Below are 18,677 nucleotides of genomic sequence, written 5' to 3' on the forward strand. Positions count from 1 at the left end.
TTCCTTCCTGAATAAAAAACAAATCAACTACGGATGCTGTAAAGCAGAAACAAAAACAGAAATTGCTGGAAAAGCTCAGCAAGTCTGGCAGCATCTGTGGAGAGAAATCAGAGTTAATATTCTATATGGACTTCAGTAAGGCGTTTGACAAGGTTCCCCATGGGAGACTGATTAGCAAGGTTAGATCTCATGGAATACAGGGAGAAGTAGCCATTTGTATACAGAACTGGCTCAAAGGTAGAAGACAGAGGGTGGTGATGGAGGGTTGTTTTTCAGACTGGAGGCCTGTGACCAGTGGAGTGCCACAAGGATCGGTGCTGGGTCCTCTACTTTTTGTCGTTTACATAAATGATTTGGATGCGAGGATAAGAGGTACAGTTAGTAAGTTTGCAGATGACACCAAAATTGGAGATGTGTAGTGGTCAGCGAAGTAGGTTACCTCAGATTACAACAGGATCTGGACCAGATGGGCCAATGGGCTGAGAAGTGGCAGATGGAGTTTAATTCAGATAAATGCGAGGTGCTACATTTTGGGAAAGCAAATCTGAGCAGGACTCATACTCTTAATGGTAAGGTCCTAGGGAGTGTTGCTGAACAAAGAGACCTTGGAGTGCAGGTTCATAGCTCCTTGAAAGTGGAGTCGCAGGTAGATAGGATAGTGAAGAAGGCATTTGGTATGCTTTCCTTTATTAGTCAGAGTATTGAGTACAGGAGTTGGGAAGTCATGTTGCGGCTGTACAGGACATTGGTTAGACCACTGTTGGAATATTGCGTGCAATTCTGGTCTCCTTCCTATTGGAAAGATGTTGTGAAACTTGAAAGGGTTCAGAAAAGATTTACAAGGATGTTGCCAGGGTTGGGGGATTTGAGCTATAGGGAGAGGCTGAACAGGCTGGGGCTGTTTTCCCTGGAGCGTCGGAGGCTGAGGGGTCACCTTATAGAGGTTTACAAAATTATGAGGGACATAGGGTAAATAGACAAAGTCTTTTCCCTGATGTCGGGGAGTCCAGAACTAGAGGGCATAGGTTTAGGGTGAGAGGGGAAAGATATAAAAGAGACCTAAGGGGCAACATTTTCACGCAGTGGGTGGTACGTGTATGGAATGAGCTGCCAGAGGATGTGGTGGAGGCTGGTACAATTGTAACATTTAAGAGGCATTTGGATGGGTATATGAATAGGAAGGGTTTGGAGGGATATGGGCCAGGCGCTGGCAGGTGGGACTAGCTTGGGTTGGGATATCTGGTCGGCATGGACGGGTTGGACTGAAGGGTCTGTTTCCATGCTGTACATCTCTATGACTCTATTTCGGGTCCAGTGACCCTCAGAAGGGTTTCTCCTCCCTGACACCTGGTGTTCAGAATTGAACGCACTCACTTCAGATAAAATCGAACTCGAACTCGGTGCATTTGTAACGTAACTCCTGCCCCTTTGTGTCCAAGACTCCATGATAGTGAAGGTCTCCGGTCCTGTGTCATGTCTGGTTCTTCAGTTTGTCAGTGATTTCTGAACTAAATCTGCTCCCCCACAACCCCCCCTCCCCCCCTCTTCATCTGGAAAGCTGTTTTGTTGTGGAGCTGTGAAATAATCCTGAAAGCCTCCCCCCTCCCTCCCTCCCTGAGCTAGGTATGTCTGAGGATGGGGCTCGGGGTATTGCTGGTCATTGTGCCCTGCTGATATGGGCAGGTTGGCAATGTCACTGGAAACCTGCTTTGCTAACTCCGTGCCGAGTGATCAGCATCTCTGCGCAGGTTGTCAAACTGGTTCTGCTGCTGTTGACCCTCTTAACAGACAGAGAGCAACTTGTTATCGCACCACTCCCTGTGTAATCACACTGAGCTCAAACTCAAATTCCTCGGTACAGAAATATGGCCTTTTCTCCCTCCCACTCTGGAATTATCGCCCTGCTGACACATTCCAGAGTTCCAAATTTGTGGAATTCCACTAACAACGAAGAAACATAACCATTCCACAAAGGTTAATTGTATTTGAGGGTCAGAAAAGTGACTATTATCTAAAGCAGGTTGGGGAAAACAGACTAAGGGAAAGGTCAGAGGATGAGCATATGAGCAGAAATTTCATAACACTCGGCAAAAATGTATTCTGGTCAGAAAGGACGCAATGAGAAGGATGAATCACCCGTGGTTAACTAAGGCAGTCAAGGAGAGTATCCAATAAAAACCGAAGGCATACAAAGAAGCAAAAACTGTTGGTATGGTAGAGGATTGGGAATTTTTTTAGGAGCCACAGCAGATGACTAAACAGCTAATAAAGGAGGAGAAAATTAATTATGTATGAAAGTAAATTGGTGAGGAATGTAAATAAGAACCAAGATTATATAGAGGGAAAGAGAGCAGCTGAAGTAAGTGTGGGACTCTTGGAGGATGTAACTGGTAAAACATTAAAGGGGAAATGGCAGAGAAACAGCAGCTCATTTAAACCAATTGTTTGCATCAGTCTTCACCATGGATGGCACTGTAAATATCCAGAAAATGACAGAAAAGTAAGCTGCGTATGAGCGGAGAGATCTTGTGACAGTTTCTTATCGTGATTGTCATAAGATCAGCTAGCTGGACCTCATACAACACGGGCTCCCTGATTGCGGCTGTTAATCTGGTCTGATGAGGGAGCCCTGTCTGACAGATAATAAAAGTGTGTGTCAGAGATACTGACATTCTGGTGCCTGACTGTGAATGAGGCAGTACTATAGTCAAGGACTGTTCATGTGTAAATAAAGGGTGACTTGGTGACAGGATTCAGGCCTTTGGAGTTATTACTTCGATATGACGAGGGATAAAGTGTTTGGCAAACTAATGAAACTGGAGGTAGACAATGCAACCCAGGACCTGATGGCTTCCAACCAAGGATTTAAAAGGAAGTGGCCACAGAGATAATGTAGGCATTGGTCAAAGTATTCCAGAACTGCTGGATTCCAAGAGGGTTCCAGTGGATTGGAAAACCACTAATGTAACACCCCTACTCAAGATGGATGGAGACTGAAAGCAGGAAACTAGACTCCAATTAGCCTAACATCTGTCTTTGGGAAAATGCTGCAGACCATTATTGATGAAGAAGAAATAGCAGGACATTTAGAAAAGCTGAATGCTGTCAGAGTCACCCTGAGTTTATGAATGGGAAATCATGTTTGACAAATTTGCTCAAGTTAGTCACAGAGCTGTACAGCATGGAAACAGATCCTTGGGTCCAACTCCTCCATGCCGACCAGATATCCTAAATTAATTTAGTCCCATTTGCCAGCATTTGGTCCATACCCCTCTCAACCCTTCCTACTCATGTACCCATCCAGATGCCTTTTAAATGTTGAATTTGTACCAGCCTCCACTACTTCCTCTGGCAGCTCATTCCATTAACACACCTGTGAAAAGGTTGCCCCTTAGTTCCCTTTTAAATCATCCCTCCACCACCTTAAACCTATGCCCTCCAGTTTTGGACTCCTTTACCCTGGGGAGAAGAGCTTGTCTATTCATTGAGATGTAACAGTAAGGTTTAGAAGGAAGATCCAGCAAAGATAATATATTTGTCTTCCAAACGCATTCGATAAGGTGCCACATAAAAATGTTCCTGCCTAAGTAGGAGTTCACGGTGTGAAATTAGAGTCATATATTAGCATGGATTGATAATTGATTAACACAGAGTCATGATTAATGGGTCCTATGGCAGGTTAGAAAGACTTAACTTTTGGAGTGTTACAAGGATCAGTGTTGGTCCTCTGTGTTATTTGCTATCTGTGTTAATGACTTGAAGGAGGGGGCAGAGCCTAATTTATCCAAATTTGCTGGCAGTACAGAAATTGATCAGTAAGCATGTTGTGATGAGGACATAAGAAAGCTACCAAGTGATATTGAGAGGTTGAGTGAATGGGCAATAACTTGGCAGGTGGAGTTTAATGGAGCAAAGTGTGATATTATGCATTTGGTACAGAAAAAAAATCAAAGGACAGGCTATTGTTTAAATGGAGAAAGAGGGAGCTAGTGTTCTTGTGCATGAAACACAAAAGGTTAGCATACAGGTGCAATATGTAATTAAGGCAGATGGTATTTGGACCTTTATTGGTCCGGGTTAGAGGTTGAAAATAAGGGAGTTTTTTTGCCCCTGTACAGGGTGTTATTGAGGGTACTGTGTACAGTCTTAGTTCCTGTATTTAAGAAAGAACGCACTGCCATTGAGACCTTTCAAAATAAATTCACTTTGTGGATTCCTGGTATGAAAAGTTTGACTTATCAAGAACAGCTTTTGTCCAAACTCCATCGACAAGTTCACTGACTACACCATGTATGACCCAATATCAAACAATGACGCGACAGAATACAGGAGAGAGATAGTGTTTAGTGATGTGGTGTAAAGATAACAATCTCTCCATCAACATCAGCAAAACTAAAGAGCTGATCGTTGACTTCAGAAAGCAAGGAGGTGGACCCCTGTCTACGTCAATGGAGATGAGGAAGAGATGGTCGAGAGTATCAAGTCCCTAGGAGTGACGATCACCAACAATCTGTCCTGGACCACCCACATTGATGTGACAGTCAAGAAGGCACAAAAACGCCTCTTCTTCCTCGGGAGGCTAAAGAAATTTGGCCTGTCCATAAGGACCCTCACCAACCTTTACAGATGCACTGCTGAAAGCATTCCATTTGAATATATCACAGCTTGGTATGGCAACTGCTCTGCCCAGGACCGTAGGAAACTACAGAGAGTTGTGAACACAGCATAGACCATCACGTAAACCAACCTCCCACCCACTGACTCAATCTACACTTCTCACTGCCTCAGAAAGGCAACTGTCAGCATCAAAGACCCCTCCCACCCCAATTATAACCTCTTGCAACCTCTTCTGTCAAGTTGACAATACAAAAGCTTAAACACATGTTCCAACAGGTTCAAGAGCAGCTTCTTTCTCACTGTTATTAGACTTCTGAATTGACCTCTCAAATTTCAACTTGAAATTTGTTGAACTTGCTTTTTATGCACCTCACTGCGGCCTTAACTTTGTATTCCTCATAATGTTCAATCACCCTATGATCTTTGCCTGCACGCAAAACAAAACTTTTCACTCTACCTAGGTACATGTGACAATGATAAGTCAAATCAAATCAGCAAAACAGGTTAGGCCTTTATTCATCAGAGTTTAGAAGAATAATGAGCAATCCTGTTGATATATACAAGATTCTGAGGGGGCTTGGCAGGGTCAGTGTTGAGAAAATGTTTCCAATGATGGATATATCCTGAACTAGGGACATACTTATAGAGTAAGGAACTAGGTCACTAAAAATATAAAAAGAAGAGGCTGATAGATTTTTGAAGTAAATGGGAAATTGAGGGTTATGAGGATACGGCAGGGGTGTTGAGACTGTGACAGATTAACCATGATCTGAGGAAGGGACACTGAACGCGAAACATTAACTCTGATTTCTCTGCACAGATGCTGCCAGACCTGCTGAGCTTTTTCAGGAATTGCTGGTTTTGTTTCTGATTTGCAACATCCACAATTCTTTTGGTTTTTATTATCCATGATCTTATTGAAAGGCAGAGCAGATTTGAGGAACCCTCCGACAGTGCAGCACTCCCTCAGCACTGACCCTCCGACAGCGCGGTGCTCCCTCAGTACAGACCCTCCGACAGTGTGGCCCTCCCTCAGTACAGACCCTCTGACAGTGCGGCCCTCCCTCAGCACTGACCCTCTGACAGTGCGGCACTCCCTCAGTACTGACCCTCTGACAGCGCGGCACTCCCTCAGTACTGACCCTCTGACAGCGCGGCACTCCCTCAGTACTGACCCTCTGACAGCGCGGCACTCCCTCAGTACGGACCCTCCAACAGCGCGGCGCTCGCTCTCTACTGACCCTCTGACAGAGCAGCACTCCCTCAGCACTGATCCTCTGACAGAGCAGCACTCCCTCAGCACTGACCCTCCGACATTGCAGCACTCCCTCAGCACTGACCCTCCGACAGCACGGTGCTCACTCTGTACTGACCCTCCGACAGCACGGTGCTCACTCTGTACTGACCCTTCGACGGCATGGTGCTCACTCTGTACTGACCCTCCGATGGTGTGGTGCTCACTCTGTACTGACCCTCCGATGGTGTGGTGCTCACTCTGTACTGACCCTCCGACGGCGCGGTTCTCACTCTGTACTGACCCTCCGACGGCGCAGTGCTCACTCTGTACTGACCTTCCGACAGCGCGGCACTCACTCTGTACTGACCTCCCGTCAGCGCGGCGCTCACTCTGTATTGACCCTCTGACAGTGCGGCGCTCCCTCAGCACTGACCCTCCGAGAGCGCGGTGCTCACTCTGTACTGACCCTCTGACAGTGCGGCGCTCCCTCAGCACTGACCCTCCGTCAGCGCGGTGCTCACTCTGTACTGACCCTCTGACAGTACGGCGCTCCCTCAGCACTGACCCTCCGAGAGCGCGGTGCTCACTCTGTACTCACTCTCTGACAGTGTGGCGCTCCCTCAGCACTGACCCTCCGACAGCGCGGTGCTCACTCTGTACTGACCCTCTGACAATGCGGCACTCCCTCAGCACTGACCCTCTGACAGCGCGGTGCTCTGTCTGTACTGACACTCCAACAGCGCAGTGCTCACTCAGTACTGACACTCCAACAGTGCGGCACTCACTCTGTACTGACTCTCCGACAGTGCCACGCTCCCTCAGTACTGATACTCCAACAGCACAGCACTCCCTCGGTTCTGACCCTCCGACAGTGCAACACTCCCTCAGCACTGACCCTCCAACAGCACAGCACTCACTCTGTACTGACCCTCCGACAGCGCGGCACTCCTTCAGTACTGACCCTCCGACAGTGTGGCATTCCCTCGGTACCTGACCCACAACGCAGCGCTCATTCGGAACTGACCCTCCGATGGCACGATGCTACCTTGGTACGGATCCGCCGACAGTGCGGCATTCCCTCAGTACTAACCCTCCGACAGCGCAGCACACACTCGGTACTGACCCTCCAACAGCCTGGCACTCCCTCGGTACTGACCCTCTGACAGTGCAGCACTCCTTTAGTACTGGCCCTCTGACAGTGTGGCACTCCCTCTGTACTGGCCATCTGACAGCGTGGCGCTCCTTCAGTACACAAGAAAAGATCATTCAGATTTTTGCAGAAGCCTCTGGTGTGGGCTTTGTATCCAAAGCCTCCTGTCCCAGAGGCAACAGTGCCAGCCGCCTGGTATGGTAATGTCAGTGGAAGATGAGTTGGTGCCTCAGATTGGAGCCTTCATTTTCACAAGGAGCACCAGTCTGTTTTTGTTTCCCTTTTCGAATGCTGACTGATCTGCTCGATGTTTCCAGCAGTTCCTTAATGTTCCAGTGTCTCTTTACCCAGCAAAAGCAGCAGTTGGAAAGCTGCCCTGTGCTCACTGCTACAATGTCCTGTGAATAAATTAAAGAGGAGACTCCCTCGAGATTTACTGTTCCATTGGAACCTTCCATTGCCCTGATACATCAGTCACCATTCCTTCCTGGCCACTGGGTTACTCAGCAGACAGCGTCGTCCCACAGCTACCTGGATTACACCTCTTCCCACCCTACCTCTTGCAAAAATGCCATCCCGTATTCCCAATTCCTCCGTCTCCGCCGTATCTGCTCCCAGGAGGACCAGTTCCACCACAGAACACACCAGATGGCCTCCTTCTTTAGAGACCGCAATTTCCCTTCCCACGTGGTTAAAGATGCCCTCCAACGCATCGCGTCCACACCCCGCACCTCTGCCCTCAGACCCCACCCCTCCAACCGTAACAAGGACAGAAAGTCCCTGGTGCTCACCTTCCACCCTACCAACCTTCGCATAAACCAAATCATCCGCCGACATTTCCGCCACCTCCAAACAGACCCCACCACCAGGGATATATTTCCCTCCCCACTCCTTTCCGCCTTCCGCAAAGACCGTTCCCTCCATGACTACCTGGTCAGGTCCACACGCCCCCTACAACCCACCCTCCCATCCTGGCACCTTCCCCTGCCACCGCAGGAACTGTAAAACCTGCGTCCACACCTCCTCCCTCACCTCTATCCAAGGCCCTAAAGGAGCCTTCCACATCCATCAAAGTTTTACCTGCACATCCACTAATATCATTTATTGTATCCGTTGCTCCCAATGCGGTCTCCTCTACATTGGGGAGACTGGGCGCCTCCTAGCAGAGCGCTTTAGGGAACATCTCTGGGACACACGCACCAATCAACCACACTGCCCTGTGGCCCAACATTTCAACTCCCCCTCCCACTCTGCCGAGGACATGTAGGTCCTGGGCCTCCTTCACCGCCGCTTCCTCACCACCAGGCGCCTGGAGGAAGAACGCCTCACCTTCCACCTTGGAACACTTCAACCCAGGACATCAATGAGGACTTCAACAGTTTCCTCATTTCCCCTTTCTCCACCTCACCCTAGTTCCAAACTTCCAGCTCAGCACTGTCCCCATGACTTGTCCGGACTTGTCCTACCTGCCTATCTCCTTTTCCACCTATCCACTCCACCCTCTCCTCCCTGACCTATCACCTTCATCCCCTCCCCCACTCACCTATTGTACTCTATGCTACTCTCTCCCAACCCCCACCCTCCTCCAGCTTATCTCTCCACGTTTCAGACTCTCTGCCTTTATTCCTGATGAAGGGCTTTTGCCCGAAACGTCGATTTCGCTGCTCCTTGGATGCTGCCTGAACTGCTGTGCTCTTCCAGCACCACTAATCCAGCGTCATCAATTGCTGTGCTTTAAGGAGCCAACATAACGCCACAAGGGCAGCTTGGGATGAGTAACTAAAATCTGGCTTGCCATATCCTTAGAATGAAATAGAATAGAACTCTCCTGTATTTTCACAACAAACCTACATGAGAGTTAGCCTTAGCCTGCTCAGGTGTTTATGAGCATATGACAGCAGTGCACCTAATGGGGTTAATTAACTTGTAATGTCGCAGTGCTGTGTCTGCTGGGAGTGTATGTTTGATCAGCAGAGGCAGACAACACACACACAACCCTGAATTTCCCCACACAAAGATTCACACATAGAATCATGGAGATATACAGCACAGAAAACAGACCATTCAGTTCAACTTGTCCATGCTGACCAGATATCCTAAATTAATGTCATCCCATTTGCCAGCATCTGGCCCATATTGCTCTAAGCCCTTCCTATTCATATAGGCATTCAGATGCCTTTTAAATGTTGTAATTGTACCAGCCTCCACTACTTCCTCTGGCAGCTCATTCCATATACATACCACCCTTTGCATGAAAATGTTGCCCCTTAGGTCTCTTTTATATCTTGCCCCTCCCACCCTAAACCTATGCCCTCCAGTTCTGGACTCCCCCACCCCAGGAAAAAGACCTTGCCTATTTATCCTATCCATGTCCCTCATCATTTTATAAACCTCTATAAGGCCACCCCTCAGCCTCCAATGGTCCAGGGAAAACAGCCCCAGCCTGTTCAGCCTCACCCTGTAGCTCAAACCCCCCAACCCTGGCAACATCCTTGTAAATCTTTTCTGAACCCTTTCAGGTTTCACAACATCCTTCTGACAGGAAGGAGACCGGAATTGTATGCAGTATTCTAAAAGTAGCCTAACCAATGTCCTGTACAGCTGCAACATGACCTTCCAACTCCTGTATTCAATACTCTGACCAATAAAGGAAAGCATACCAAACACCTTCTTCACTATCCTATCTACCTACGACTCTACTTGCAAGGAGCTATGAACCTGCACTCCAAGGTCTCTTTGTTCAGCAACTCTCCTTAGGACCTTACCATGAAATGTATAAGTCCTGTTCCCTTCTCCTCCCTCATGTTTCCTTTCCCCTGCCTATCAGTCTTGGCTCTCTCTGGGATCCCATGTCAATAAACCAGGATCTCTCCAGACAGTTTTCATATGGCTTCTGTTTAAGCAAGTGACTGGGAGAACTGATGAAGTGACTGAGTTGATATAAAGGGGAAAAGGGACGACCCTCTTGTGATGCAGTGGTAGTGTCCCTACACCTGAACCAGCAGGCCCAGATTCATGTCCCACAGCTCCAGACAGGTTGATTAGAAACATACATTCAATAAAAGAAAATGAAGGAAAAAAGGCAGGACTGGGTGGGTGGCAGGAACATCGGTGGCTCTGCATCGGCGCCACCTCTTACTCCCACGAGGAGGTTGAACAGTTCATCATTTTCACTAATACACATTCCACCCCAACCTCAAATTCACCTGGACTATCTCTGACACCTCCTTCCCCTTCCTAGATCTCTTCATCTCCATCCACGAGGACCGACTCAACACTGATATCTTTTTACAAACCCACCGACTCCCACACCTACCTGGATTACACCTCCTCCCACCCTACCTCCTGCAAAAATGCCACCCCTTATTCCCAATTCCTCCGCCTCCGCCGTCTCTGCTCCCAGGAGGACCATTTCCAACACAGAACACACCAGCTGGCCTCCTTCTTTTAAAAACCGCAATTTCCCCTCCCATGTGGTTGAAAATGCCCTCCAACGCATCTCATCCACGTCCCACACCTCCACCCTCGAAGCCCACCCCTCCAACCGCAACAAGGACAGAACCCTCCAGTCCTCACTTTCCACCCCACCAACCTTCGCATAAATCACATCATCCGCTGATATTTCTGCCACCTACAAATGGACCCCACCACCAGAGATATATTTCCCTCACCTCCCTATCCGCTTTCTGCAAAGACCATTCCCCACGACTACCTGGTCAGGTCCACGCCCCCCCCTAACAACCCACTGTCCCTTCCTTGCACCTTCCCCTGCCACCACAGGAATTTCAAAACCTGTGCCCACACCTCCCCCCTCACCTCCATCCAAGGCCCCAAAGGAGCCTTCCACATCCATCAGAGTTTCATCTGCACATCCACCAATGTCATTTATTGTATCCGTTGCTCCCGATGCGGTCTCCTCTACATCGGAGATAGAGGAAACTTTCTTGCAGAGCGCTTTATAGAACATCTCCGGGACACCCGCACCAATCAACCCCACCGCCCCGTGGCCAAACATTTCAACTCCCCCTCCCTCTCTGCCGAGGACATGCAGGTCCTGGGCCTCCTCCACCACCGCTCCCTCACCACCAGATGCCTGGAGGAAGAACGCCTCATCTTCCGCCTCAACTCCAGGCATCAATGTGGACTTCACCAGTTTCCTCATTTTCCCTCACCCCACCTTATCCCAGTTGTAAGTAGAGAATTGTCACCCAAAGATGAAGATTGGAAACTAAGAATTTTTTTCAGACAAATGTTTATAAAATCATTGGAGTTAATTTAGAGAAGAATGACTGAGATCAAATGGAATTATCACATTTTGTGAAGTTGAGCCTTGTTTCAAAGGGAAGATGAAGTAACTATGTGGACACATCTTTACCAGAAAAAAGCAAAGTATGGTATGGACACGGTCTGTTTCTACATGAAGCAGAATATTCTCAAAGCCAGAGGATCAACAATCAGATACTCAAAAAAGGTTTAAGAATTCTATTTAAATTTATGGAGAAAATATTTAACCTTCACCCTAGATTCCTGAACTAATGGATGCTCTTTTCCTCTGTCTTTCAGATGGATGGAAGCATGTTTGGATGAGGAGCTCCCTCCAACAACAGAACTTGAGGAGGGGCTGAGAAACGGAGTGTATCTTGCTAAACTTGGCAATTTCTTTAGTCCAAAGGTAGTGTCGCTCAAAAAGATCTACGACTGTGAACAGACCAGATACAAGGTAATCTCGACCACACGTGCACCAAGGTGGGGAGGGAAAATCACAGCAGACAGATGCAGACAAAGGGTGCCATAGCCAAGACTCTGGGGCAATACTTCAATCGATCATAGCCCACCTGGGCTTTCTATGCTGACTTTTTCTCTCACTGTTATGGAATTTCCACTTGGGGGCAGTGAATCCAAAACTAAGGGCCATAAGTACAAGACAGTCGCTAACCAATTCAATTGGGAGTTTAGGGCAAGTGAAAAGATGAGATTTCCTTCATGTGTTTTCTGTTTTTCTATCGAAACACAGGCAACCGGGCTCCATTTCCGCCACACGGACAACACCATCCAGTGGTTTAACGCAATGTCGAACATTGGGCTGCCGAAGGTGAGGTTTTGTTTTGCTCACAGTCTGAGTGTTCTCTGGCACCATCTTGGTTCTGTACAAACAAAGCAGGCAACGATGATGGAAAGTTAATAAACTCTGTCATTGCTTGAGTTGAGAAACCACAGCAAGGATTGTGGGTAAAAGTACAGATATTCCAATCCTTCCCTTTACTAATGTTGGTTCCCATTATTTTTTGCATTTGTCCCAGATTTCTAATGTTGGCAGATGAGAGTTTTAAACCTCTTCCTGTTTGTTCTCCTTCTCTCGTTCGTTGCAGAAACATATTCATGGAAACTTCCTGCCCTGGCATTAGCTCCACGCCCTGAGCTGCTAGGATTCCTTCAGACCACAGTAACCTTGGCTTCAGCCCAGCATCACAACTCACCCTCAAGCTGGCTTTATTTTCAAGCTAGTTCATTGAAAGAATTCCAATACGTGCCATAGGATTTGAAATCCAGTGGAGGCTTCTCAGTTTAATTTAAAATGCATAAACAAATTTAAATTTTCCCCTCTTAATGTGCTGGTGATGAATGTTATTGCTATCCTATTTTTCACCCAGATAGAAGTCTGCTCGTTAGTAGGCTATTTGACTGTGAAGGCATCACACCCACATTTGATGCATCCCTTGTCCAACCTCCACATCCTCGTGTCCACTGTGTCTTTCCTGATCTCTGGAAATGACTGGATTAACATTACATTTGATGCTGTCGTGATTGTGTTAGCTGCTATTCTAGTTTTAATGTGTCTGAATCCTGTTATTTGTGCTTTGCTAATTTGCTCTTATGTCTGTAAGAAGCTTCAAAAAGTTGTTTTCTTTAAGTAACTAATTCAATTCATATACACCATAACTACCTGATAGTGAACTGTAATTCAGTGTCTGAAAACAGACAGTTCATAACCTCTGCACCGAGCCAACCTCTGGCTCCATTTTCTCTCTGTAGTAAGACTGCCAACTTTCACATTTCAAAAATTGCCCATCCCCAGTCCTACCACAACCTACCTGAGGACTGAGAGCTTAATCTATGCCTCTGTTACTTTCACATGCAACTATTTCCCTGTGCTCCCACCCGTTATCCCATCTTCTGCCCTTTGTAAACTTAACCTGATCCAAACTTCTCCTGTCCGCATCTGAACTTGCACCAAGCTTTGATGCATCACCCCTGGGCTTAGTGACCTACAATGGCTCCTGTTCTGGAAATATTCAGTTTTAAAGCTTGTGTTGATTCTTTCCAAATCCCAAATCCCTCACAGCTTTATCCCATCCTTGCTCTATATCCTTCTTCAGCCTTAAAATCCTTTGCCATGTTGACGTTTCTCTACGGTAGCTTGTGCATTCCCCACACACAAACCGGAGTCATTATGACTAACCATAAGGTTCTGATTCCCAGGCAGAAAATTTCAGAGCTACTTGTCAGACCCTGACATTTTAAGATGGTTTCAGCATTTGTGATATAATGTAGACAGGCACGTTAAAGGTGAGGGTTAGCATTTGAATATACTAATGGCTGTACCACAGCATTGCTGAAGGTGTGTTGACGAGCCCAAAATCTAATAACATCAACAGCGTGATCAGAACAATGGGGAGGGTGTTAGCAGAGATCAGAGTGAAGCAAGAAGTGAACACTGTGTGGAAGGTCGATCAACTGAATCCCAATAGCGTTGCTTGTGCAACCTGAACGAGTCTCCAATGACAGCAATCCCTAAGTGAGGTAGTGAGAGTTTAATTGTACTTCGGGTGACAGATCGAGTTGGGATGACTAACTTTCCAACTTTTGGGTAAAGTCAGACCAAGGTTACAGCCGTCCTGATTGTTCTGTCTGTTTACATTCTGAACTATTTATACGCTTAAGAGTATCTGAGGAAATTTGTACTTTTGATCAGTGAAGCAGGCCTGACATTGTTTTTCATTGAATAATACCATGTTTCTTTTCCCGTAGATCTTTTACCCTGAAACTACCGACATTTATGACCGTAAGAACATGCCTCGATGTATCTACTGCATCCACGCTCTCAGGTATTGCCTCTTGATGTGAACTATCCACCCAGACCAGTTGTTAGCTTCGAGGTCCTGGGCTGACTATTCAACCAGGGGAGCATCAACCTGCACTACTTTGTTTCTAGTGCTAATGGGTGTTAGCAACCATCTGTAACCCAGCCATGCCTGGCCTGTTATGGTGTTACAGTTCTGCAGCTCAGACCTGCTTCCCAGAGCGGAATGGGCACCACTGTTCTCGTTGGGGGAGGGACGGGCAGCAGAAGGAGTCAGATATGAGAAGAGTGGCACAAGCAGTATCCAGACGGCCTTCAATTGAGGAAGCCCCGGACCAATTAGAAAGGTCAGGTGATGGAGGGTCACGCTCTCATCAGCTTCCTTAAATGGAGACCCTGAGCTGAAGGCACCCATTGAGATGATTTGAGTTGTAGCATAAAGAAGAGAGTTTCTGCTTGAAGCTAGTTGCTGTGGTAATAAGTCAGTATGTAAAGGAACAGTGTGTCCTCATCCAGCCATTTCCTGTACTGCGGCTGAGTATTTCCCAGTGCTGCAACTATTCCTGACCCAGGCCACATTGTTCAAATCAGGAAATACCAAGCTGATTAGCCAAATAGCTGATAACGCTCTCTCTCAAATGGGGTTACACCAAGGATAATCTGTGGCCTAGTGCAGTGCCAATCGAGAACTCTTGTCCCTTCCTATTGTTATAGGACTCCAATTCTCCCATTCACTCTGTCTCTCTTGCTACCCTGTGCTTCAAAAGGAAGGACACAATAACAACTTGCATTTACCTAGCTCCTTTGGCATGGTAAAATATCCCAAGGTGCCTCTCAAGACGGTCACAAATAGAAGGTGGCACTGAGCTGCAGGAAGAATATCAGATCAAATGGCCAAAAGCTGACTCAAGGAGCATATTTTCAGTTAATCCATTCATGGGACATGGGCATTGCTGGCTGGGCCTAGTTGCCCCTAAAGAAGGTGGGGTGAGCTTGAACCGCTGAGTTCCATGTGCTGTAGGTAGACCCACAATGCCCTGAGGGAGGGAATTCCAGGTTTTGACCCAGCAATAGGGAAGGAACAGCGATATATTTCTTCAGGAACAGACAGAGAGGAGGGGAGATTTCAGGCTGAAACATGGCCATCAATGAAAATCACGATGCTGCACGGGCTAGAAATAGATAGGTGTCTGAATCTCAGAGTGATGTAGGGGCTGGAGGGGTTTACAGAGATATGGAGAAGTGTAGGGGCTGGAGGAGGTTATAGAGATAAGGAGGGATGTAGGGGCTGGCGGGGGCTGCGGAGATAGGGAGAGGCATAGGGGTTGATGAAGCTTACAGAGGTAGGGAGGGGTCTCTGAGGTGGAAGGGATTGCAGAGATGGGAGAGGTGTAGAGTCTAGTGGGGGTGACAGAGATAGGGAGGGATGAAGGAGATGGAAGGTGGAGGGGTTTGTAGAGATAGGGACTGCTGAAGCCGAAGAGGGATATGAAAACAGCAATGAGAAGTTTTAATATTCAGATTTAGGATAAGCAAGTGCCCATGTAATTGGTGCAAATGTGTATAATAAGGTAACAGTAATCTCAGTAGATTTGTAATCCAGAGACTAATGCTCTGGGACTGCTTTCAAATCCAACCATGGAGATGATGGAATTGAATTGAAATCCAATTAATGAATCTGAATTGATGTAAAATCCCATCTGGTTCCTTAATGTCCTTTCGGAAAGGGAATCTGTCATCCTTACCCAGTCTGGTCTCTGTGTGACTGCAGTTGTAGCCGTCTGGTTGTCTCTTAACTGACCCAGTAAGTCATTAGGTTCAAGGGTAATTAACGATGGGCAGTAAGGTGGCTGTATCCTGTGAAATATTAGAACAAAGAGAAAAAGGACCAAATTAGAATAGAGCACAGACCTGAGCTCAACTTCCCAGGAGAATGAGGTGCCACTCATCACACTCTGAAAGATCTGCCTCCAGTCTTTAGACCACATCGCCAAGTCATAGATTTGCTAATCAGTGGAATTATTTTCTCTCTACCTAATCTATCAATTCCTTTAACATTTTGATTATTTTCAACAAATAACTGTCTAAATTCTCTGAAGCATTTGTGGCAGCATGGTGGCTCAGTGGGTAGCACTGCAGCTTCACAGTGCCAGGGACCCGGGTTCAGTTCCAGCCTCGGGTGACTGTCTGTGTGGAGTTTGCACATTCTCCCCGTGTTTGTGTGGGTTTCCTCTGGGTGCTCCAGTTTACTCCCACAGTTCAAAGATGTGCAGGTCAGGTGAATTGGCCATGCTAAATTGCCCATAGTGTTAGGTGCATTAGATAGAGGGAAATGTTGGGTGAGTTACTCTTCAGAGGGTCAGTGTGGACTTGTTGGGCCAAATGGCCTGTTTCCATATTGTAGGGAATCTAATCTAAAAGAACTTTCACTTATCATTTATCTCCATCTGTCTGTCTGTCTCTCTCTCTCTCTCATGGACAGTGACTAGTGTGATACTGAGGCCGACAGTAGACCATTGAGGACAGGGTTGGTACAGGTTTGGTGGATGGAAGAGGGAGGTCTTATTGTCACTGCACTGTGCTCAGATCTTCATTGATTTATCCTCTCCATTCCTTTGGCAGCTTGTACCTCTTTAAACTGGGATTGGCTCCACAGATTCAGGATCTTTATGGAAAAGTTGCTTTCACAGGTGAGGATGGTTCAATTTAATCGATTGAAAATTTTTGTCAAATAGTGACTCTTGTTTGCTACCACATTGTAATGCTCATGTAACTCTGAATTATGTCTCTGTGTATACACAGGGCTGATAAACAGGGTATATTATAGTAAGAGATGTTGATGGACACAGAGATGGTCTACACATTGTGAATTCAGAGTTCTGCAATGTATACACTATATGTGATATGTTGGGTTTGTGGGTGACTGCACCTGTTCGTTATGGTGAGGTATTGGATTTTATTTTGGTTCCCAGAGGGGGGCAGTGCATGTGGGTGCTGCCATGTGTGCCAGCTAGCATTGATACCTGCTGAGAGTTACTGACAACACCAGAGATCTCTGAGGAGGGAGATCCAGGGCCCTGGGGGAAGGCAGCAGGATGGGGTTTATTGTTCTGGGGGTTGCTTGTCAGCTGGTCACAAATACGAGGATGGTTTGGTTAATTCTCCCAGAGTGACCTGCAGTCCATGACAGCTGGGTTCACAATGAGTGGATGGAAAGAGAGCCCAGCCCCACATCATTGGGGCACACTATCAGCCTGGTGTTACAAGAGAACATCAGAACCTGTCTACATGAGAGCCCTGGGAGGGCTTTATGGGGGGTGGAGGGGGTGTTGTTCATGTGCCAAGTGTAGGTCAGTGCAGTATTTGATGGATGATTATGTTTTTAAAGTTTTTGTTATGAACCATCCTTCAGAGAGTGAGTGGGGAGTGTGTACAGTACACCCAGATTACTGGGGATTGCTGTGACTCCACACTAGAGCACTCTTGGCCCTGACTGTTGTTGATTGAAACTCCACTCCAAAAACATGAGTATCCAGACTCCAAGTGCTAGACTGAGGGAGTGCAGCACGGTAGGAAGTGCCAACGTTCACACAAGATATGAAAATCAGAATTCCATCTGCTCCCACCGAAGAGCAGGGAAGTTCTTTACATCTTGACCAATGGATTATCTGGTCAGTTTGGGAGAGCAAGTTGATCATGTTTTCCACACACTTCCCCGACCTGCAGGAAAACCTGAGGCCAACGTGATCCCTCGCTATCAGGCAATAGGAACCCCTATCTAAGGGGAAAGCAGGAGAGAACAGGGAGCTCCGAGAGCTCCAGGTGAACTGCTGCTGCCAGCACACACACAATGGGCCAAATGGCTGCCCCCGCTCTCTCTCTCTCTCTCTCTCTCTCTCTCTCTCCCATTTCACTCTCTCTCGCACACTCTCCCACTCTCTCCCACACACACACTCTCTCTCTCCCTCTCTGTCTCTCTCTTTCTCCATCTCTCTTTCTCTCCCCTCTCACTCTCTCTCTCTCTCACACACTCTCCCTCTCTCTCTCTCTCTCCCCTCTCACTCTCCCTCTCTCTCTCTACTCTGTCTCTCTCTGTCTCTCCCTCTCTCTCTGTCTCTCTCCCTCTCTCTCTCCCCTCTCTGTTTCTCTTGCTCTCTCTCTACCTCTCGCCTCTCTCTCTCCCTCTTTCTCCCTCCCCCCCTCTCTCCCTCTCTCTCTCTCTCACCCCCCCTCTCTCTCTCTCTCTCCCCCCCCTCTCTCTCCCTCCCTCTCTCTCTCTCTCTCTCTCTCCCTCTCTCTCTCTCTCTCTCTCTCTCCCCCCTTGTCTCTGTCTGGTCTCTCTCTCTCTCTCTCTGCTGAAACTGCAGTGGTTCCAGACAGCTGGGGAGCAATGTAGAAGGGAGCTGACCTCATCATCTGGGCAGTAGGATTGAGTTGCGAGGCTTCTGTCCTGACCCCGCCTGTTGGCTGCCACAATTGCTGACAGCTTCTGTACCGAGAAGAGGAAATTCAGCTCGGGTTTTCATTCCCAATTACAGTGAGTGTTCCTTTGGAAAGTACAGACAGTCCATATTTGGGGTTGGGAGGAGGGT

At 47.4% G+C, this 18,677-nt stretch overlaps 1 protein-coding gene and 1 long non-coding RNA gene across 2 annotated transcripts in view; one reads left to right on the forward strand and one right to left on the reverse strand.

Annotated features, from left to right (window-relative positions):
• The window catches only part of iqgap1 (IQ motif containing GTPase activating protein 1), a 115,132-nt gene that overhangs the window by 27,625 nt on the left and 68,830 nt on the right, over positions 1–18,677 (forward strand). The window contains exons 3-6 of the mRNA XM_043680495.2: positions 11,568–11,724; positions 12,019–12,096; positions 14,034–14,110; positions 16,708–16,775. Coding sequence (XP_043536430.2) covers positions 11,568–11,724; positions 12,019–12,096; positions 14,034–14,110; positions 16,708–16,775 — 380 coding nt within the window. The remainder of the gene's footprint in view (positions 1–11,567; positions 11,725–12,018; positions 12,097–14,033; positions 14,111–16,707; positions 16,776–18,677) is intronic.
• Positions 12,012–18,677, reverse strand: part of LOC122542583 (uncharacterized) — a 32,086-nt gene continuing 25,420 nt past the window's right edge. The window contains exons 2-3 of the long non-coding RNA XR_015754129.1: positions 15,831–15,942; positions 12,012–12,148 (exon numbers count right to left, since the gene is read on the reverse strand). This is a non-coding gene — a long non-coding RNA (uncharacterized LOC122542583). The remainder of the gene's footprint in view (positions 12,149–15,830; positions 15,943–18,677) is intronic.

This window comes from Chiloscyllium plagiosum, unplaced genomic scaffold, assembly GCF_037043375.1.
Source record: "Chiloscyllium plagiosum isolate Xiang-an unplaced genomic scaffold, Cpla_swu_hap1 HiC_scaffold_42, whole genome shotgun sequence".
NCBI lineage: Eukaryota > Metazoa > Chordata > Chondrichthyes > Orectolobiformes > Hemiscylliidae > Chiloscyllium > Chiloscyllium plagiosum.